The following is a 22365-nucleotide window of genomic DNA, read 5'->3' as shown; positions in this document are numbered from 1 at the left end:
CTTATCCTACGGTGGCAAACGTAGTTTCAAGCTATCTGAGCCTTCTCGGTAATCTGTGCAACTCCCAAAAATGTAAACATGATACAGTTGCCTAAAAGGCCCATGGTTTTCGTGAAATAACTAGTAAATAACTTGTAAACATGGTTTCATGAAATAACTTGTAGACATGTTTTGAAATGATATAACATAAACATAGTTCATATCAAATAGCTTGTAAAACATGGGTTTGAACAGTGTAGTATAATTATGAGTTCATATCGCAAAGCTTGTGTGAAAACATGTAGAGTGGTTCTTGAAAATAAACATAATGATTTATAACTTGCATGTAGGAACCCATCGAATGCCAAGTATGGGTTTTCATGGATTACGGACTGATTCTCAATAATCAAAATGATGTATCAAGAACACAATGAAGAATTTATAACAATTTAATACATAGTATAATATGGGGCATGGACCTAGGGTTATCATGAACACGGTTAAAAACTCTAGTTTTCGCAAAGCTTCATACTTTATGGAAGAAGAAGCGTGGGGAAGAACAAAGATGTTCCCACACGTAAATAGTAACCCTACATACCTGGTAATGCTCTAAACTTGTATTAAAAATATGTTCTTGGAAGAAGAATCCCAAAGCCTAGTCTTGAATTTCCTTTAATTGAGTTTTCTTGAAATTCTTGAGTAGAATCCATGGATACATGTTAGAATTGAATTAGAAGGCTTAGAATGGGCTTACCTTGGTGTTCTTGATAATGGGAGAGGGTAGGAGGTCATTCTGGCTGGAAGGAAAGAAAAATAATGATTTGGATTGATATAGAAAAATATATACTGTTCTAAAACATTGAATTTTACGCCCAACAAAATACTGGCCGTATTTTGTGATACTGGCCGTATTTCAGTTCGTATTTTTGGACTGCTCTGCGACTTTTCAGTAAAATGGGTATAACTTTTTGTACAGATGTCCGGTGGACCTCCATAATACACCGTTGGAACGGTATTTCAAAGCTCTACAACTTTTATAAAAAAGGTTTTCCCAAATTCCCAAATAATAAAGGGGTTATGGTCGCTAGAAGTAAGACCTTCTACAACCTCACTTGAAAACATGTCCCGTAGAGTGGCTTCCATTTTTGTTTTGCCCAAAGACACTTCTTATGACTTGATTAGTTTTCAAAACACTTCCTATATCTCCCATATTGATTCCATTATACCTCCCATCTTACCCGTCAAACCTTGGCCCGAAGATCCGAGATGTTACATAAAACTCCCGCGAATTGCAACTTTCAACCTCCGAAAATTACCCTTGTTTTTGTAATGCTGGTCTACAAGTTAGTAATGTGGTGGTCTGCATAGGTCTTTTGTAAGTAAGTCATTCAGTTGCTCTTTATGCCTATTTGATGAGTTTCTGTCACGACCCATTTTAGCCTAGGTCATGCGGGCACCTACCATTCCCACCTCGGTAGGCAAACCCTTAACTCAACGTTCACAATCAATAAATATAATAAAATAGCGGAAGAAGTAAATGACGTAAGTCTCATATTATAAGATAATATAGATAAGTGCGAAAGTAAATGAATCCACCCCAGTATCTGGTCTGGTCATACAAGAGCATTTAAATCTGAATAGCTCTGGTCTGAATAATAATACATAAAATGTCTCAAATAATGTCTTGAAAGAAAAGTAAGACATAAACAATAGAAGAGTCTTCGAGGTCAGTGGACGCCATGATCACCCTGGAAAACTCAAGTAGAAACTGAGGAGTCGATCAGCCACGAGTCAGAGAAGTAGATCCGGCCTGATACTCTGCATTCATAAAAGAATGTAGCAAGTGTAGGTTAGTACAAACAACAGTACTGGTAGGCATCATAGGCCGACTAAGCATAGTTAACACAACTCAGAAAATAACGCAGGTAAACAAGTAAACCAATCACGCATGGAACAATATAATCGTAACCGAGTATCCATCAACACCGATGTAAGTATCTAACCCCAATATAATAAGTTTGAGAGTATCTAATCCTGGAACAATCAACACAATAGAATCAACAACACAATCTATCACAGTAAAGTCATCACGACATCTCACTTAAGTCATAATGCAATGCAATGCAATAATGATATGAATGTGATGCCATGCCATGCTATGCAAATGAGATGTACACATGTACTCCGGACGGAAATATCAACGTCTCGGCAGCACAACCCAGTGTAAATCGCGAAGTCTGAGTGCCACCCATCCCGGATCTTTGCCAAACAGACAGACGGGACCCTGGCTAATTGTTCAAAGGGGGAGTCTCACCAGCACCACTCTGGGGGACCTGCTGCACCCATGCACTACAATCGATTTTGGGATAACATCAGAATTGGCCATGCAACAACGATGCCCGAATATAACCATCGGACATCGGCCTACTCACAATCACTCAAAAGAGTTGTCAAAAATCAGTTTTATAAATCAACGATTCCAGAATTGAACCTCGGATATCGACCTCCTCACAATCACTCAAGTAAAAGAGTTTACCAAGTATCAGTTTCATATAATCAACGATTTCGGAATGGATCTCCGAACATCGGCCTTTTTCACAATCACTCAAGTAAAAGAGTTTATCAAATATCAGTTTCGCTCAATCAACGATACCGGATCATTACCGAATATCGGCCATGCATGATAATATGAGCAAATGTGTGCAATGCATATGTCAATCGTCAACAAGCAAGCTCAATATCACAAGTACCTCAACAGGGTACGCCAACAATATATCACATCACAATACCAACAGTGGGTATGCCAACATCTATCAATAACTCAAGTACCAACAGTGGGTACGCCAATATATATATATATATATATATATATATATATATATATATATATATATATATATATATATATATATATATATATATCAAAGTACAAATACCAACAACGGGTATGTCAATCCTATCCGAATTAGGAAAACAAGCGACAATCGCTATTTACCAACTACACATGGCATCAACCTAACACAATTAAATAATCAACACATATAATGGGGGCTAGTCCCAACACACATCAGGGCCCAACCTAAGGCAATGTCCATCCCAACTTCACACTCGAAGGCTCACATGCTGTCTCCGACATGATAATCAAAATATGTGATTCACTATACTAAGTCTCACCAAAGGTAAACCATAACCTACCTGGACTACCGAACTGCAACACCAACAAGTCACTTTATCGCCTTGCCCTTTCTCTGAAGCTCAGAACCAAAATAGTCTAAGCACAATCAAATTCTAAATTAGAAATCATGATTAATAATACTAATATTGCTATGATATCAATTAGGTCCATTTTAACCCTAGAAATTGGGGAAAACGGGCCCACAAGGGCGAAACGGGAAATTCACGGATAAAATACCAAATTGAATCCTAGGAAATCATAACCCCATCATTAATTATTGATTTGGCTCAAGAATTATCCCCAATCTGATTTCTAGTAAAAACCCCAAATTGGGTATGAACCCTAATTCTCCAAATTCGAAATTCAACGTTAAAAGTGGAAGATATGGGCTTACTAAGCTTTGATTCATCATATCTTAACATTAACATCATCAATTTATCAAGTATACTCTTAGAGAAAAATCTCTCAAAACCCTCCTTCAAACTCCATTTCTAAGGGATTGAAAAGGGAAGGGAAAAGTCTAAGATGATTGTGATTAAAGAAAAGTAAAGGATTAGATAAGGTTTTACCTCTAAGATTTCCTTCAATTAGTCTCCAAGAACAGATTTCCCAAGCCCCAATATCGAGATATGAAATAATGAGGGTCTAAGACTCATTAAATGAACAGTCACTGCTTATCACCGCTGTAGCTGTAACTGGACCACTCCAGCAGCGCCGCCCCAGCGGCCACCTGACCTCTTCAGCGGTCAAGCCAAAATGGCTGGGATTGCATCAGCGGCAGGGCTACCGCCCCAGCGGTCCCGCTGCTACGGTGCTGATGCCGCCAAAGCAGGCACCAGACACCAGAACCTTAGCCCAATATTTTCTTTCGATCCGATTTTTTGACTAACTCCCAAGGCCATCTGCTCACATATCAAATACCTAGTCCCATATAAAAACACGCTACAAACGCGCCTGTGGGCTCGGAATTTCCAACGGAGGTCTCGTTGACCGAGTCAACTACCGATGCGTTAATTCCCATTTCCCATCCAATGTCCCGAAATGCATTAGGAAGCGAATCAAACGCACACACAAGTTCTAAACGACTATTCGGACCTCTCAAAATTGACGGAATTCTAAAAAAGGTTCGTTTGCCCAAAAATTCAACTTCGGGTCAACCACTTTCACTTTTAAGTCTATATTTTTACCTTTCACTTTTAAGCCTATATTTTTACCAAAGTGACCCGAATCCAGTCTAGACACCTCAAGAAGCGTGTCAAAGGTCCCCTCCGGTCAAAAGGGAGCTAATCAATGCTCGGGAGCGGGCGAAAGTGCCAAAAGAACTATAACAACCAAACGAGTCGTTACATCAGATACCAACTGAACCGTTGCTCGTCCTCGAGAAAAGAAAAGAAGGAAAGTAGGGAAATACTGAATCAGTGAACAACTGGGGATATCTTCTACGCATATCGGACTCAGTCTTCCAAGTAGCCTCTTCCACAGGACGGTGCTTCCATTGTACTTTCACAAAAGCAATCTCCTTGGACCTCAACTTTCGAACCTGCCTATCCAAGATCATGATAGGCTCCTCCTCATAAGTCAAATTGTCATCAAGCAATATATAATCCCAACGTAATTTGTAGGTACCGTCGGCATGGTACTTCTTCAACATCGAAACATGAAAGACCGGGTGAACTCCCGTTAAGCCTGGCGGTAATCATAACTCATAAGCTACATCACCTATACAATCCACGATCTCAAATGGGCCAATGTATCTAGGGCTCAACTTGCCCTTTTACCAAATCCCATAACACCCTTCATGGGTGAAATATTCAATAGAACCTAATCACCAATAGCAAACTTCAAATCCCGAACCTTCCCACTACAAAAAAAACTGGTTTTAGCGACACAATTAATTCCGTCTCTAGGTAACAACAGATTACCTACAGAATTACAATTTTGTCGCCAAAAATTTGAAAAAAGAAATGATTTCTAAATTAACGACGAAATAGCGACGGATTTTTAAATCTGTCGCTATATTTTAGCTCGAAAATTATGCCCCTTTATTTTAGCTACTAAAATTTCAACAAACCATGGGTGGCAAAATTTATTACAGATTAGCGACGTATGTAGCGATGGATTATTTCCGTCGTTAAGTAATATGTATGTTTCACCATATTTTAATACCAGTTGGTACAGATATTTCCGTCGTTATCTTTTAAAATGGTAAAATTTCAAGTTAATTTTTAGTGACAGAATTTATCCGTTGGTAAATAAAATTTAGTTTTATTTTTATCAACGAAATAAAATGAAATAGCCTCTAAATGCACTAACACCTCAAACCCACCAGAATTTTCTCTTCAAATCCACCATCTTCAAGGTATCTTTCTCTTGAAAATATACTTTGCTCTTCAAACCCACCGGAAAATTGCTTTTCAAACCCACCGAAAATTTGCCGCCATTCTCATACTCTCACTCTGTTCATTTCTCATTTACCATGGTGATTTACTTTTTTTATTTCTCTCTCTCTTTCTTGCTTTTCTATATCAGTTAAAAAAGTTTGAATTCTCGTAAATATCATAGATCTTCCATTTTTTCTTTGTATTTTTTGTCATGCTCAGCTCAGTTAGCCACCTTTTCTAGTGGGTAAATGATATAGAGCCCGTTTGGATTGGCTTATAAGTTGTTTTCAGCTTTTTTGAGTGTTTGGCTAGCTAGCTTAAAGTCATTTTGTGCTTAAAATAAGCTCAAAAAAATAATTGGGCCCATTTAACTTAGCTTATCTAAAGCAGCTTATAAGCTGAAAACAACTTATAAGCCAAAACAAAATAAGTTAGACTACCCCAACTTATTTTTTTTAGCTTATAAGTTGTTTGCAGCTTATAGGCATAAGCCCATCCAAACAGGCTCATAAACATTTTCCCTTAAAGGGTAGAAACATATAGATAAAAAATTGAGGGTTTGGGTATTATGAAAGGCGGCACATATATACACTAGAGAGAGAGGCAATGAATGAATATCAATAATAATAATAATAACCCTAAAAACCTCAGTAAGAGTCGCGTAGCTCTTTCTATTTACAGGTGCTGGTCTACCCTTAGTAGTAGCAGTTGTTTCATCAAAGAGAGGGCTCTCTCTGAGCCCTTTTTCTCTCTTCTGAGGGGTTTTGAGTTGAATTTCAGGTGTCAAATCTGTTTCTTTCTCTGAATAAATTGTGGGTCTTTATTTTTGTTTTTGTTGAAAATCATCCTTCTTTCTGTTTGAGTTGAAATTTAATTAATTTCTGTGTGTACTTTGTTTTTCTTGTACGAATTATAGCTGAATAAATTGTGGGTCTTATTTATTTTCCTGTTTTTGTTGAAAATCAACAAGTTTGATCACGGTCTTTGTGATTTGGGGAAGTTATTGCTTAGCTTGAATTTTGTATATGACATTTAACAATGTTTATGCTGTTAAAGAACATAAATTTTGGTTTTGTTGCCACCTTGTAAGTGTCAGTGTGTTGGAAGGAGAAGATACTTTGCAATTGTTTTATTTTGGGTTTCTTAAATATAGTTTAGTTTCTCTGTTTAGCATCGAAAATTAGTTTTCCAAGAAAATATGGGTGCAACTTCAGCAACTGCAGTTTTCTCTTCAAATTCCATATCTCACTTGCCCTCCTTCTCTGTTTTATGTAAACCCAAGTTAGGAATCCGAATACCCCCAAGGTGTACTCTTTTTAATCAACTCCTTTATGAAAATTAGTTATAAGAGTTGTGATCTTATGCATTCTTGAAATTATTTGGAATTTAATTGGGTAGTTAGTGTGAAAATAGTGGGTTTTTATTACTATTGGAACTGCAAGCAAGAACTATTCTCAGTTGACCCCATTTATCTCAATTTACTTGTTATGTGCACATTAATCTAAGTTAGAATGTAATAAACTAATAATTAACTAGTAGATGTATGTATAGCTCTCTAGAAACGTATAGATAAAAATTGAGGGTTTGGGTACCTATTTCTTCTTTTCTTTTGCTATTTTGTTCAATGCTATTTTCCTCTTTTATGACATTTAACGATGTTTATGTTGTTAAAGAACATAAATTTTTGGTTTCCTGGCTATCTCTATTTCACTAATACTGAAGGATTTGATTTATATTCATTCTTGCAGGGTTTAGGAAAGAGTTGTACTTCATCAAATTCTTCAAAAAGCTCTAAAAGGTTTGTTAGGATTATTGCTATTTGATCTCACTTTTTGTTCACAAATGGAGAAGTTTTAAAGTCCTAAAATGAGCTTAACATTAAGCGAAGAACTTTGAGTTTGAGGCATGTTTAAACTTCATTTACTAAATACATGAATTATTTAATATTGTTATGATACTTTGAGTCTTCAAATTTTGTAAACATGATCCTCTCGTGACAAGGCTAAGTAATTCCAAATGGTAAATGTGACATTCATTGATTAAGGTAAGTATTTCAAAGCACTTCTCGGTTCTGCCCTTTTTTGCCTAAAGTTAGCAGGTTTAACCTCTCTAAAATGAACATAACTAAGTTTATAGCCACTTTGGGAAGTCCTAATGTGACTTGTGATTTCTTTTACCTCACCTAATGTTTGAATTAGTGAAATTTTTTGTATTCCTTACCATCTTGAGAGATTCTGTAAAGAATAGATTTGCCTCGTTTTGCTTAATTGATTTCTTGAGATTCTTCTTTCTTTAACAACCAGAAAACTAAGAGAAAAAACAGTAGGTTGTTTAATTACCTTTAACTTTGGCTCATAAAGTTTGGGGCTATCCTCTGTGTCATTATTTGTTTGATTACCCTTGCTGAAATTATTTGTGGTTGATGGCGCATTTTAGTGAAGTTGTCTGGTTGAGTAGGATTATAGTATCTATACCTGCTTTTTTTAATGTTGGTAATCTTTCTTGTCTTTACTAATTTTTTCCTTTGTTGATTAAGAAATTTTATTATTACCTCCTTAATTTCATGTTCAGTATATTTCATGTTTTTTTCTCCAATAGTTCCAAAATAGAAAAATGATGAGTTCACTGTCATACTTAGCAGTATACAGCTAGAAAGTCACTTGTCGTTCTTTATAGTAGTTACTTGTCACGACTACCATAAGAGGCTTTAATTTGACATTCTCTTTTAAATATGGTCTTAAACTTCATAGCCAACACACTTTCTTTTTGCAGTTAAAAAAAATTGGTCTTAAACTCAACTTGTTTTCCTTTGGATGACATTCTGATTGTCTTACTTATTTACAGAAAGTAACTCTAAGTTTCTTCTTTATTTTAACATTAAATAGGATCATGGATAATCTAGAGCGTTGTTGGATGTATGATAAGTTGGATGGTCGAGGGGTTATTAATTCTAGTTTCTTGAGTTCTCATGTTGTCAGAGAAACTGCATGAGTGGTGATGATGTCAAATGTCCGTGTAAAAAATGTCACAATATTAACTTCATGGATGTTGAAACCGTTAAATCGCACCTTCAATCGTTTGGATTTGTTGAGAACTATTTTGTTTGGAAGTATCAAGGGGAAAAAGAAGTGACCGGTGAGATGTATAGTGATTTGCATGGTGGTACTCAACCAGAATTGGGATATGATAATCCATATCGCCAAATGGTTTTAGATGCAGTTGGACCGAACTTTGGCCAGGGTTCGAGTAATACTGAACCTGAGTCATCTTATCACTGTGAACCTTCAGTGGAGGAGGAATCTAATCCTTCAATGGCGGAGGAGCCTAATCTTGAGTCCCAGATGTTTTATGATTTGCTACAAGCCGCTGATGCAAAATTGTATCCTGGTTCTTCCCTCTCTCAACTCGCAGTAGTTTCTAGGATGTTAAATATTAAAAGTGAGAATACTTTGTCACAGAGGGGTTATAATCAAATTATGCAACTATTGAAAGAGGCTTTACCTGAAGATAGCATAGTGCTTGATAGTTATTATCAGACCAAGAAGCTTGTGCGTAGCTTGGGTTTGCCTGTTGAAAAGATTGATTGTTGTAATTCAGGATGTATGTTGTATTGGGGTGATGATGAGGACCTAACATCTTGTAAGTTTTGTGGCTATGAGAGGTATAAATGTCGTGTTGGTTCTCGTAAGAGGAAATTGGTCCCTTACAAGAAAATATATTATTTCCCTTTGATTCCTAGATTGCGGAGATAATATGCGTCTCATGCTACAGCTGCCGACATGAGATGGCATCATGAGCATATACAAGAGGAGGGGGTAATGCGTCATCCATCAGACTCTGAGGCTTGGAAGCACTTCAATGAAACTCATTCCTTTTTTGCTGCTGAACCAAGGAATGTGAGGTTGGGGTTATGTACAGATGGTTTCCAACCATTTGCTCAGACGGGGAGAAAATACTCTTTGTGGCCTGTAATTGTCACTCCATATAATTTGCCTCCAGGGATGTGTATGAAAGAGGCATACATGTTCTTAATTGTCAATGTACCGGGGCCACACAATCCTAAACAAAAAATTGATGTTTATCTGCAACCTCTAATAAAGGAATTGACTTTGTTGTGGGAGACGGGTGTAGAAGCATTTGACATCTCAAAAAAGCAAAACTTTCAATTAAGGGCAGCTTTGATTGTCACACCCTAATCTCGATAGGGCATGACGGTCACCCGACTCTCCTCAGAGTCGAGCGAACCCTTAAATATTCGCTCTATCAAAACTTGTCATTTAAAAAACTTTTAAAAGCATGAAACTTTTTCACATAGAGATCATTGTCTTTATAATGATTATGAAAATTTTCAATCAATTAAATACTTTAAACCAATCGAAATCGTCTAAAATACATATTCTTTTAAAATCTACAAATGATTCGCACTTCTCGACGCTCTATCCACAGGACACTATCTGCAAAGTCTCTAACATATACAAAATACCATGACATAAGTACTTTGACCCGGCAACACTTCGAACTGAGATGGAGCTCGCCAATCCAGCTGGTAGCATGGGAACATCCTGTAGCCAATGTCTTCCACTCATCTGTATACACCTGCGTGGCATGAAACACAGCCCCCGAGGAAAGAGGGTCAGTACGGAATATGTACTGAATATGTAAGGCGGTAACAAATCATAACCATAACTTGATTTAGGAGAGAAGAAATCACAATCAAACTCAATACCTGCAGCCTTCGCTGGAAGAAGCATAAATGTATACACGAGGTCTCAAAACAATCCTTAAGTAAATAACGCAAGCGAACACACATTCTTTAAGTAATTGATGCAATCTAACACACGTGCCGCTTCCGACATGCTAACAAAATAGTCCCTTCGGACGCCCGCTTTCAGCATAGTAATGATGGCCCCTTCGGGCATGCCGCTTCCAGCATAATAATGATGATGGCCTCTTCGGGCATGCCGCTTCCGGCATAATAATAATGATGGCCCCTTCGGGCATGCCGCTTCCGGCATAATAATAATGATGGCGTCGACGCAACTTAATCCACAAATATCAATACAAAGAAATGATGCTATGGAGTGTAAACATAAATCGTAAATGAAACGAAATAGTAAAATCTCACACCCCCTTCGGAGTGGTTTTGAAAATCAACTTTATGTTTCCTTTAGTACAAAACTAATTTTCTCGAAATCATTAGTAAAACCATATGCACATAAATCAGATTGTAGGACTCAATAGGTAAGTACACGAATCGACATTTGAAGGATCATAAACGCGTCTCGAGTCAATCCGAGTTAGCATAAGAAAGTTATGGACGTTATTCATTACAGAAACCTTTATGAACGTTTCAAAGCAATCCGAGTTAGCATATGAAAGTTATGGACGTTATTCATTATAGAAACCTCTACGAACGTTTCCAAAATAATTCGAGACCATCTACGAAAGTTAGGGACATTACTACTTACAGAACTCTTTTTTTTTAAAAAAAAACAAGAACTCTTTATGCTTTGCTTGTTATTCAATCGTACAATAAGCTCGACTATACTAAGTATACTCATATCAAGAAGTGGATAAGAATTATTAACAAGCTCAGAATCAAGAATAGAGTTATCCCAAGGTACGTATCATAACTTACTTAGCTCTAGGACATGCCAAAAGAAAGAAAGGGTAAGCCTTACATGCCTGTTCCACGTCCTATTAGCTACGCTTATTCGTCCAAGCTTGCTAGTCTACATTCAAGAGGATTTATACAATCATTAGACTTATCATCACATACTTATCTTAGTCTTTCAAACAAATTTATTTATAATCTGCTGAAATTTTGGCAGCATCTCCCTTGTAAATACGACCATCCCCGAGAATCCAACTTGGCCAAATCATTAACAACAATCTGAGAATTCAACTCGGCCAAATTATCAACAACAATACCCACAACTATATTTACAACTTCGACAATCAATTCAAAATGCATTCTAACATTAGTGACTCCTTTACATAATTCGATGACATTTCACTTATGTTCAAATCAACCATATACAATCAAGCTAACACCAATGATCCCACATTCAAGAGTTAATCCGAAATCATTCTAACATGATTCAAGAACACTTCAAACAATTCACACAATATTCAAAACAACCCAACCAACATACCACTTCACCCGAAACCTTCCAAATTCAACAAGAACAATAACAACACATTTCCTTCTTTCAAATTCATGAACTACACCAATAATTCACACACTAACAACATTATTTTCCATAAATACAAGAAGTGGTATTAATATCGCATTAGCTTCTAAAACAACTCTCCGACGATTACAACTTCAACTAGAATTATTGAACTTTTATTCTCATCATAGAATCCATAACAACAACAACCAAGGTACTAAGTAAAAATTGGTTCATCACTCCTACACAACACAACACATACACGACCAACACCCATCTACACGGCTCAACCCCAACACACAAAATTTCATGAATTTCATTCATTTCCACATACCACAACATACACAACCCATCCATAACATATAAAAAGAAGATTAAACCTTACCTTTCTTCATTACACTTCTCAACTTGGCTAGGGTGGTAAAGTGCACAAATAAGTGTTTTGCTTGCTCCAACAACTACTCCACGTTAAAGAGGACCTTCCAATAGGTTGAATTGCTAGAAGAAAATATTTTTTTGATCAAGATTTTTCCAAGGCCTTGTTCGGCTATGCCATGGCCAAATGGCCCTTGTTCTTTTTCTCCAAGATTCTACAAGTTTCTAAGGGGTGAAGATGATGAATATGATCAATTTGTCTTCTTTCATCAACTTATATTATACATCCATGTGGGCCATAGCCCACACCACATCACATGGCCACTTGGCCTTTTATTTCATGAATTATTAACTTTCTATAATTCACTTTCAACCCCAAGTTTTCCTTAATATCTTCATGAGCCACCTTGTGAATTTTTCTTTTTACCCCTAGCCTTTCTTAATGTTTCCACATCAAAAAATTTCATAAACAATTTGTGTATTACACAAGATCAAAATATAGCCTTGCCCTTAACTTATCGCAATTATCTCGAATTATCCGAATGTACAAAATACGGGATATAACATTGATGTCGACAATCAATGACTTTCCAGCATATTCTATGTTATCAGGATGGAGTACAGGTGGCAACTTAGCATGTCCTTATTGTATGGAGGAAACACAATCCTTCAGATTAAAACATGGTGGGAAAACAACTTGGTTTGACAGTCATAGAATGTTTCTTGATCAAAATCATCCATTTAGGAGAGATAGTAAAAACTTTCTTAAAGGTCATACTGTCACAAGGCCACCACCTACCGTTAGAACAAGAGAAGAAATTTTGAATCAAATTTGTGAGTTGGGGATAAGAAACGTAACTGAGTTATATGCACAAGAAGTTAATAAGAGGATATGTAATTCATGCAGATGGAAAAAACGAAGCATCTTTTGGGATTTGCCTTATTGGAGTTCTAACATGATACGACATAATCTTTGATGTCATGCATATTGAGAAGAATGTCTTTGATAATGTGTTTAACACTGTTCTTAATGTTGTTGGCAAAACCAAAGACAATCGGAAAGCACGTCTAGATATTGCAAAATATTGCGATCGACCACAGTAAGAAAGGGATCCTGATGGAAGCTATCCCAAAGTTGCATATACAATAGAAAAGAATGAAAAAGTTGTCTTGTTCGATTGGTTGGAAGGTGTGAAGTTTCCAGATGGGTATGTTTCGAACATGAGTCGATGCCTGGACACGGACAAATTTAAGTTATTTGGCATGAAAAGTCATGATTGTCATGTGTTCATGCAACGACTATTGCCAATTGCCTTTCGTGAGCTACTTTCTAGTAATGTGTGGCAGACACTTATAGAGTTGAGTTTGTCTTTTAAAGATTTTACTTCAACTGTTCTCCGAGCAGTGGACTTGGAGAGATTAGAGGTACACATCCCACAGATCTTGTGTAAGTTAGAACGCATATTTCCCTCGGGATTCTTTAACTCAATGGAACATTTACCCGTGCACCTGCCATATGAAGCACGGATTGCTGGACCTGTACAATACAGATGGATGTACCCTTTTGAGAGGTAAATATAAAATATATATTCTTTAATGGTGACAAGTATCCTATAATTTATTGGTTTACATTTATAGGTACCTTCGAACTCTTAAAAACATGATTGGGAACAAAGCTAGTGTTGAGGGTTCCATTTGTGAAGCATACTTGATGGCGGAGTCAACACAATTGTTTTCTCATTATTTTGAACCTCATGTTATCTCACGTCATCAAAATGTGGCCCGTAACAATGATGGTGGTGTTGTAGAAGATATTGAAGGAAATGTTTCAATATTCACTCATCCATGCAAACTATCGCGAGAAGAAAAAAAAAGAGATTTGTCCCTTGAAGAAATCAAGGCTGCCCAAACTTATATTTTACTAAATACTAAAGCGGTTGAGCCATTTGTGAGGTAACATTATAAAGTTATACTTATTTTATTTAATGAATATATCCATATATTATGAGTTTCTATTTAACTTACTTTGTTGCAATGAAGTATGTATGTGCAACGTTTGCAAGAAGAGTTCCCGAATCTATCTCAAGATCAAATAGATGAGAGTCTTGAAACATATTTTTCTATATGGTTCAAGGAATATGTAAGCCTCCATCAATCATTATCTTTTAAACTATGACTGCTTAAAATGGCTTGTGAAATTTGACTAAGTCTTATAATTTTCTTAAAATAGGTTCGATCCAATCATATTGAGAACAAATACTTGCGTAGTCTTTCTCATGGACTATTAATAAGAGCATATGATTATCCAATGTGTTTTGTTAATGGATACAAATTTCACACATTACGTCGCGGTAGTGCTAGATTAACAATGAACAGAGGAGTTTGTATCTCGGATCCAAATGTTGGCGATTACTATGGACGGATACAAGAGATTATACAAGTGGAATACCGTGAAGTAGCTTTAAAGAAAACTACATTATTCAAGTGTGAATGGTTTGATACAACTATGAATGTTGGTGTTAAGGAGCATAATCAGTACAAATTGGTCGACGTTAACCATCGTCGTCGGTTTAACAAATATGAACCTTTTTTTCTTGCGATGCAAGCAACTCAAGTGTGTTATGTGTCTTATCGTAGCACAAAAAAGGACAAGGATGATTGGTTAGCTGTATTGAAAGTCAAACCTTGAAATGTTATTGAATTACCTGATGAGGAAGTGATCACAACTCCGTAAGTGGAACTAAATCTTCCATTCCAAGTTGAAGAAGTTGAAGTCCATGAGATAGATATGAATATGACCGTTGATGAAGTTATACTCCTGCATGATCCAAATGGGGAAGAAATTGAAATGGATGAACCAATTGATGATGGATTGTTTCCAAAGCATCATGAATTCGAAGAAGAGCATCAAGACTCCGAAGAAAAATCTACAGAAGATGAGTATGAAACTGAGGAAGATGATGAGGAGGAGTTCGAAGAAGAAATAGATACTGACTAGTTTGTTGATAGAAATGTGCTACTGTATCTTTATTAACTTTTGTTTGTAGTAATATGTTTTGGATGTTATAAGTATATGATATGTCTACATTTGTTGGTTGTGTTAGATGTCTAAGCTTCTTAGTCATTTTCATAATGTATGCACAATCCAAAGACTTTTTCTTAATATATCCATTTCTTACTATGCTGAAAATCTAGCAATAATTCTATGGTTTTGCACAATTTAATTTACTGTCCATTTTTTTGTGTAATCTTTAAAGAAAACAGTTTGCTTGTGATGATCTCTTCCATTTCTGTTAGTTGCGTCCACTGTGATTTCATTTCTTAACATTGAAGGTATTAACCTGAGTTTACTACTGCAAATGGACCTTTTGTGGAGTTTTGACTTCTTTCATTTTAACTGATCACCTTTTATATAAAGCTTGACATTCATCCCTTAACTTTCCTTATAAAAATTTCATCAGGAAAGTGAGGATCCATAGACCTAACATGTTTCTGTGAATCTGGTCACAGGAAGTTGGTCGAATTTCAATAATAAAAAGCATAATTATTGTGCAAAACAAATAATTTACTGCCCATTTTTTGTGTGTAATCAGTGGTTTCAATTGCTTACTCTCATGCTGATTATCTAAAAGATGATTGCCTCTTTTTTTTTCTTGTAGATATGTCTCGTAGCAGAGGTCGAGGTAGCATGGGCCGCATAATCAAGACCTCAACTAAAGGTCGAGGTAGCATGGGCCGCGTAATCAAGACCTCAACTAGAGGTCGAGGTAGCGCTGGTCGAGGTAATATGCCTTCTGTTCCTGTTCCCACAATTAGTTCTCAACAAGGTGGTAAAAATTCCTTAGGTGGGCAAGACCAAGTTCAAACATGTCCTACTACTACGCCACCCATTCAAACATCAGGTCATGGTATCACCCCATCCATTTCTGAATCATCTCCTATAATACCTAATGAGAGCAACGTAATAGGCGAGGGTGCGTCTACTCAGAGAAACGCAATAGGTGAAGGTTCATCTGCTTAGAGTGATGCAGCAGGTGAAGGTGAGAGAAACAGTAACGTGCAGCGGACACTTATTTTTCTTTCTCCTTCAGGGTTAGTTTCTGCTTGCACCATTATTATTTTTATACTGTAATTGCTTTATGATAGACTTCATATAATATCTTCAAATTTGTCCAGGTTGGAACCATCGAGATTATGCTCTGAGATGATAACTAAGATTTTCAAGAATGAATTTGAGCCTAATGGAGTTAACTGGAAAAGTGTCTCACAAGAGACAAAAGATTTTTATCTCGGAGAATTCTAGGTATAATAACCGAAACGTTTGTCACTAATTACCGTTAGTGTTCAGAATGAAAAATAGATTTTTTTATTTAACTTTGACTATGAGATGTAGAGCTTTATTCTTAATCGAAGATGTCATAGTAAGTAACCAAGAACATGTCTAATAATCCCTCTATCTTAATTCCTTGCAACACGGGCAACATCTCATTCTTTTCACCTGTTAGAGAAAGCTGCAGTTCTTTTACTTTCCCACTTATTGGGTGACTGATGGTGCTTTTCTTATAACTCGTCTTATAATTTTTCTCTACTGAGATGATGAGCTTATTATTATACTCTACTCTGTAAAATTATTTCAGAAGACATTCTATTGGGATTCTTTGATTGATAGTGAAGTGAGGAAGCAATGGCGTAGAAAGGCAGCGAGAAGGTACTGTGATTTCGTTAGCACAATAAAAGGTGAGGGGATTCGGCCAGTTTATGTTCCGAAAGAAACATGGGAAAGTTGGAAGAAATATTGGGCAGATCCTAAGGTTATTGAAAAATCAAAAATAGCTTCAAAGAATCGTCGTGGCGGATAGGATGCAGTTGCCAGTGGGACTCACACAGGCCGCTCTATTTCCATCGGAGAGCATCACAAGAGCCTTGTAAGTTAATTTTGTGGCTTTGGCGTTTGCCTAACTAAATTTCCATCATGAAGGTGAATGCCTCATCAGTTGTTGCAGTATGTTTATGTTGGCAACTTTGGACTTGTAAGTTATTTGTTGTTTTCAGAAATTTAGAGTGCTTCATCAATCGTAGGTTGAAAATGTTGAACATCTATATAATTATATAAAAGAATTGGCCTTTATCTCTTATTTTCTCACTAAAAGAATTTGCTGAGCAATAAAAATAGCATATTTTCACTCATTAATTGAGTCATTTACTCATTGTTTCGGGTATAGTAAAAGCATAACGTATGAGAATTGGGTGCCACCGAACGGACGTAACGTATGACTTCATTACAGAAACCAGCTTTCATTAGTGTTGATCCTTTTTCCTGATCATGTCAAATTCTCAATTTTTCTTAAAATATACTATGAGCCGGCTATGGCAGTTACCTACATATCAATTAGAAAGACATGTATTCTATAATTGTATTTATTGGACTTGCGATATAGCCTATTTGCGAACAAATTCTGAAGATAATGATTGGGATCGGTTATCCATTGACTGTATGGGTTCATGGACTGCCACAGACTAATTAATACTATTAGTTTTTAAAGGTTTTCTCTGATTTTCACCATAACGTTTTACTGATTTCCTGCCTTCAATTAGTTTTTAAATTTTCATGAACATATTTTCATATGGACTCTGCATATGTAAAAGGAATATGTCAAAATATATTCTCTACTGTGACATTGGTTGCTATTTTTGTTGGTTATGGAAGTTACTAAACTATGTATATTTTTTTCTTGTATAGGCTATTAAAAAGGGTCGAGATCCAACACCAAGTGAGGTACATTTGCACGTCCATACACACGGTCATGATGGGAAATCTTTTGTTGGTGAGCGAGCCTGAATCATGCATGTGAGTCCAACATTCTATAATCTTCTATAGGAAGTTTCTTTGTTTAGCCCCATCACATTCAAGAAAAGAGCGAAAGCCAATGGCTGATAGCAATATTAGAAGCCAAACTTGATCGAACTTTTTAGCCCTCATAAAGGCCTTCATTAAAGTGCTATAAGTAACCACATCAGGACTAGTAGCCTACAGAAATAGCGGCACCACTATCAGCAAAGTTTATGTCAGGAAATGTGTTTAGAGCTCATTGGAAATTTTATTGGAAATTTTAAAGACTTACCATCTCTTTTATATGATGGTAAATTAATAGTGCCTCCATATTCCTACCAACATTCCCAAAAGCATTCATTAGCATATTTAGCATTATAAGGGTTGGTTCCATTCCATCGCTTCCATTATCTGCAGAACCTTTACAGTCTGCTCACATAATCCCTGCACACAAGGCAAGTTTGTTTAAAAGATGGAATCTCCTCAAAGATACTATCTTAAACATAGTGGGAAACATTAACTACATATATAAATGATGCTTATAAGAAAATCAAGAGTAAAAGCCATGCCAGAAATTAAGACACAGTACTAGATGGGTAAAATACTTAATCATAACAAAAGTGTGTAAAAAAACCCCGTCTGCATCCGTTAGTTTAATTTAAACACCAAACAAGTCTTGATAGGGTTTTGTTAAACACTGGGTACGAGTAAGTTTTTAACATAGTAGATCGAAGGGGAATGGTTAAATATCAACTCAACTACACAACCATTTGCAATGCTATCTAATCCAAGATTAGCACTACCATTATATAAAGTGGCAGATTTACAGTCATGTACTGTCTGATTTCAGTTCAGTTTTTTTATGTTAACAAATATGTTTTCTGAACACTCATATTCCTTTAGCAGAGTAAATTAATAATTCTGCTTTTGTTTTCTCAAAGTAGGCTCATTTCACTTCAACTTACTTCTATGTCTTTATCTGGTTCACTACCACCTGATCTTCAGTTTTGTAGTTCACTTCAATCACTTGATCTTTCTAGGAACTCACTTTTAGGTTCACTACCTGTTCAAATTTGTTCTTGGTTACCTAATTTAGTTAATCTTGATCTTTCTGGTATCTCTTTTACTGGTTCTATACCACCTGAGTTTATTAACTGCAAATTCTTGAACACCTTTTTGCTAAATGACAACAAAATTGCTGGATCAATACCATTTGAGATTGGCAGGTTGGATCAGTTGAAACGGTTCGGTGTGTCAAATAAAGGTCTTTCTGGTGTCAACTGTGGAGTTGGGAAATTTTTAATATTGATCTTAAAATCTATGTCCTTCTAGTGAGTTAAGTAATGCCTGTGTTTTTGGAAGCTTTTATCCTAGTATATCATACCAACCAAGAACCGTTGGATTTTATTATCATTGAGCTGGGAATTAGACACCATCATGTTAATGTAGTAAATTTATGCTTATGGTCAATGTTGTATACTTTTGCAAGTAAATCACCAATTGGTATTCTGACTTTAGTTTCATTACTTTAAGCATCTTCTTCTGGCTTTAAAACTCAAGTGTACATAAGTTGGTTTTTTATATCAATGCTTGCAATAGTCTATGATGTAAGCTCACTCATCTTCATCTATGTAAGCTAGTTGATTCAAGATAATTTGTTTTCTTAACAGATCTATAATTGGTTTATTTGAACTAAGTACTTTTTTTGTAAGCCGCGATAATTCTTTGGCTCCTTAATGTTGAATAAAGAGTTGGGTTTTTATCTATGCATCTATATGAAGTTCTGGTACACCAAAAAATGCAGCTTCTCCTACTCGGGACTTGGGACAATCTTTACCATCTACTCTTCACATCCACTTGTCTGAAATTTTTGTTTGGTAGTAACTAGTGATTACTAAGTTCTGCACAGATTCTTTCATTGATCTCTGCACATATTTATTCTCATCTTATAGAGAGCATAGTTAGTTGTTGAAGGGAATAATGGACTTTGTGGGAATCCACTTGGAAATAAATGTATTAAGTTGAGTAATAAGAGTCTTGTTGTTATTATAGTTGTTGGTGGTGTTGGTGCTTTACGATCTTTAATTCTTGGATTTGGGATTTGGAGATGGTTTTTGGTTTAGCCAAACTAGGAAGATAGAGAGATTGGTAATGGTAAAGGTAGTAGTAATAATGGTTGTGATTGGGTTGAAAAGTTGAGAGCTTTTAAGCTTCTTCCGTTTACATTGTTTCAAAAATCTGTTAACAAGATTAAGCTTAATGATTTATTAGCAGGTACTAATTCTTTTGATAGTGGAAATATTGTAATTTCAACTAGGAATGGTGTTTCTTATAGAGGTATGTTGTCGGATGGATCTGCAATTAGCTATTAAAAGGCTGAGTAGTTGTAAATAAGCGAAAAACAGTTTCGGTCCGAGATGAATCAGTTGGGGCAACTTAGGCACCCGAATTTAGTGCCTTTATTAGGTTTTTGTATAGTTGATACTGAAAGGTTTTTGGTGTATCAGCATATGCAGAATGGAAGTTTGTATTCCCTTTTACATAGTAATCTTAGTACTGGTGTTAAGAATGGCGATTTCAAGCTTGTTTGGCCAGCAAGGCTTGCTGCTGGTGCAACTAGAGGACTTGTTTGGAGAACTCTTATATCTCATTATTTAGAAAGTTATTTTCTTTTTACTAGCTCGCGAGCTTGCTTTGAAATTTAGTAGTTGCAGGTAGTTGCAGGTCAAAGAACTGTAGATGAATGATTATAGTGATCATAGTGCTTGTAAATGAATGATCATAGTGATCATCTTGGTCACTTGCTGGATAATGAACTAGTGAGACATAGTTTTTTTATCAAACCTGGCAGTGCACTTGCTTTTCCATATTTGCTAGCATATGATAGTTGGTAAGCATTGTAAAATGGTTTTATGAACCTCATTTTTAGGCTTTGCCAACCACCACATCATAGCTTTTTGTCTTAACCTGTCCATGGATCAGATTAATTCCACGTGAATTGCAGAAGAAAGTCCAAACTTGATTAGCAATATAACCACAACTAAACAAATGGTAACTAGTCTCCTCATAGTGATTAGTAGTACAGCAGCTACAGATGGAAGATAAATTCACTCCAAACCTTTTAACTGCAATATCAGTAGCCACCCTATCCAGAAGAACTCTCATCATAAAAAAGGAAATTTTGAAAGCCAGTTTCTTTTGCCAGATGCACATGTCAGTTATTTTTATGAGGTCATAGAGGAAAGCATAACTGTTTATTGTGTGGGTGTGTGTTATGATGAAACATCATTTATTGTTTTTTCTAGGACTAGATTATTTATTTTATAGATAAGTTAATTGATGTATGTTTTGAGAATACTGTTGGTGTTTCATTTAGGTATTTTCACTGTAATAGTTTAATAACCGTTTTGTTTAATTCATGGTGGTTAGTTTAGAAAGCACCAATCTGGTTATATTGTTGATGTTCAGCTTTTGAATTGTTCTCTGAACTTATCAAAACTTTAAAAAAAAAAAAAAAGCTTTGTTTGCTTCCTTCAGTGAGACAGAGATATCTTAAATTGTATTGAAGCTTTCAGGGCATTATTCTTGCTGTATTTAATGGTTCTTATACATGTGCTTACTGTTAGTTAAATGAGTTTAACTAATTATCACTCTCTTTTACAGGAAAAATATCAAGAAATACTACAAAATTAGTCACAAACTCAATTTGAAGTTGATCAATGTCAAGCCTATTACGAAGCCGTAGGAGGGGTAAAGAAAGAAGAATATATGGTCTTGGATCTCAAGCACACTTATATTATGGGCCGAATCTTTGTCCTTCTTCTGCATCTGATGCTACATCCTCAGTACCACCTCCGAATGCTCAACCAGCAGCGACGGGAACTTTGGATGAGTTAGTGACGCGATTAATTCCTGCACTAACTGATAGCATAATTCCTGCACTGACTGATCACTTGCTTCCTATTATTGTTGAGTGGGTACGTGGATTGAATCCTTCAGTCTCTTCTCAGATGGACACTCCTAACGACCATCCATCATCTATAGCACCTATAGTTCCAACTCCAGCTACTGCCAACATTTATCAAGTTCGTGCATCGGTTTCTGATGATGATCGTGGCTCTCCAGTCTCTCATTAGTTAGTTTTGTGGTTTGGACTTTATGGTTGTTAGTTTTGTTGTTTGGACTTTGTGGATGTTGCATATGATTTTGGATTTTTCGATTTGGATATTATCGTTGTGGATGCTCCAAACTTGATTTGCATTCTGCTATGTATTTTGGACCTTGTAAAATATTAGTTTCTATTAATTAAGTTATTACATGAGTATCTAATATATGCTTGGACAGGTGTATTTAAAATATTATATAAAATAAAAAATAAAAAAGATTTGCGACGGATTTCAAATGTTGCCACAAATTATTTTCGTCGCCAAAAGGAATGCAGAAATGTGTATT

At 36.1% G+C, this 22365-nt stretch overlaps 3 protein-coding genes and 1 pseudogene across 3 annotated transcripts; all 4 read left to right on the top strand.

Moving 5' to 3' along the window:
- Positions 1 to 6055: 6055 nt before the first annotated feature.
- LOC132626819 (uncharacterized) lies at positions 6056 to 9647 on the top strand. The gene is made up of 3 exons (XM_060341821.1): positions 6056 to 6315; positions 7284 to 7333; positions 8421 to 9647. The coding sequence occupies exon 3, from the start codon at positions 8523 to 8525 to the stop codon at positions 9285 to 9287; it is 765 nt and encodes a 254-aa protein (XP_060197804.1). The 5' UTR covers positions 6056 to 6315; positions 7284 to 7333; positions 8421 to 8522; the 3' UTR covers positions 9288 to 9647.
- A 2874-nt stretch (positions 9648 to 12521) lies between these two features.
- Positions 12522 to 14772, top strand: LOC132628763 (uncharacterized). Its single transcript, XM_060344527.1, has 4 exons — positions 12522 to 13654; positions 13722 to 14036; positions 14124 to 14223; positions 14314 to 14772. Exons 1-4 carry the CDS (start codon positions 13305 to 13307, stop codon positions 14770 to 14772), a joined length of 1224 nt encoding a protein of 407 aa, XP_060200510.1. The 5' UTR covers positions 12522 to 13304.
- A 105-nt stretch (positions 14773 to 14877) lies between these two features.
- Positions 14878 to 20758, top strand: LOC132628762 (probable inactive receptor kinase At1g27190; annotated as a pseudogene).
- A 352-nt stretch (positions 20759 to 21110) lies between these two features.
- LOC132626820 (uncharacterized) lies at positions 21111 to 22149 on the top strand. Its single transcript, XM_060341822.1, has one exon. It carries the CDS (start codon positions 21633 to 21635, stop codon positions 22047 to 22049), a length of 417 nt encoding a protein of 138 aa, XP_060197805.1. The 5' UTR covers positions 21111 to 21632; the 3' UTR covers positions 22050 to 22149.
- Positions 22150 to 22365: the final 216 nt, after the last annotated feature.

This window comes from Lycium barbarum, chromosome 2 (genome assembly GCF_019175385.1).
Source record: "Lycium barbarum isolate Lr01 chromosome 2, ASM1917538v2, whole genome shotgun sequence".
Taxonomy (NCBI): Eukaryota; Viridiplantae; Streptophyta; class Magnoliopsida; order Solanales; family Solanaceae; genus Lycium; species Lycium barbarum.
This window is presented reverse-complemented; position numbering and strand designations above follow the sequence as displayed.

Coding starts and splice junctions, on each gene's coding strand:
- LOC132626819 (XM_060341821.1), top strand. CDS start 8,523: ATGAGTGGTGATGATGTCAAATGTCCGTGTAAAAAATGTCACAATATT.
- LOC132628763 (XM_060344527.1), top strand. CDS start 13,305: ATGAGTCGATGCCTGGACACGGACAAATTTAAGTTATTTGGCATGAAA. Junction 14,037..14,123: donor GCGGTTGAGCCATTTGTGAG/GTAACATTATAA, acceptor GTTGCAATGAAG/TATGTATGTGCAACGTTTGC. Junction 14,224..14,313: donor CTATATGGTTCAAGGAATAT/GTAAGCCTCCAT, acceptor TTCTTAAAATAG/GTTCGATCCAATCATATTGA.
- LOC132626820 (XM_060341822.1), top strand. CDS start 21,633: ATGTCAAGCCTATTACGAAGCCGTAGGAGGGGTAAAGAAAGAAGAATA.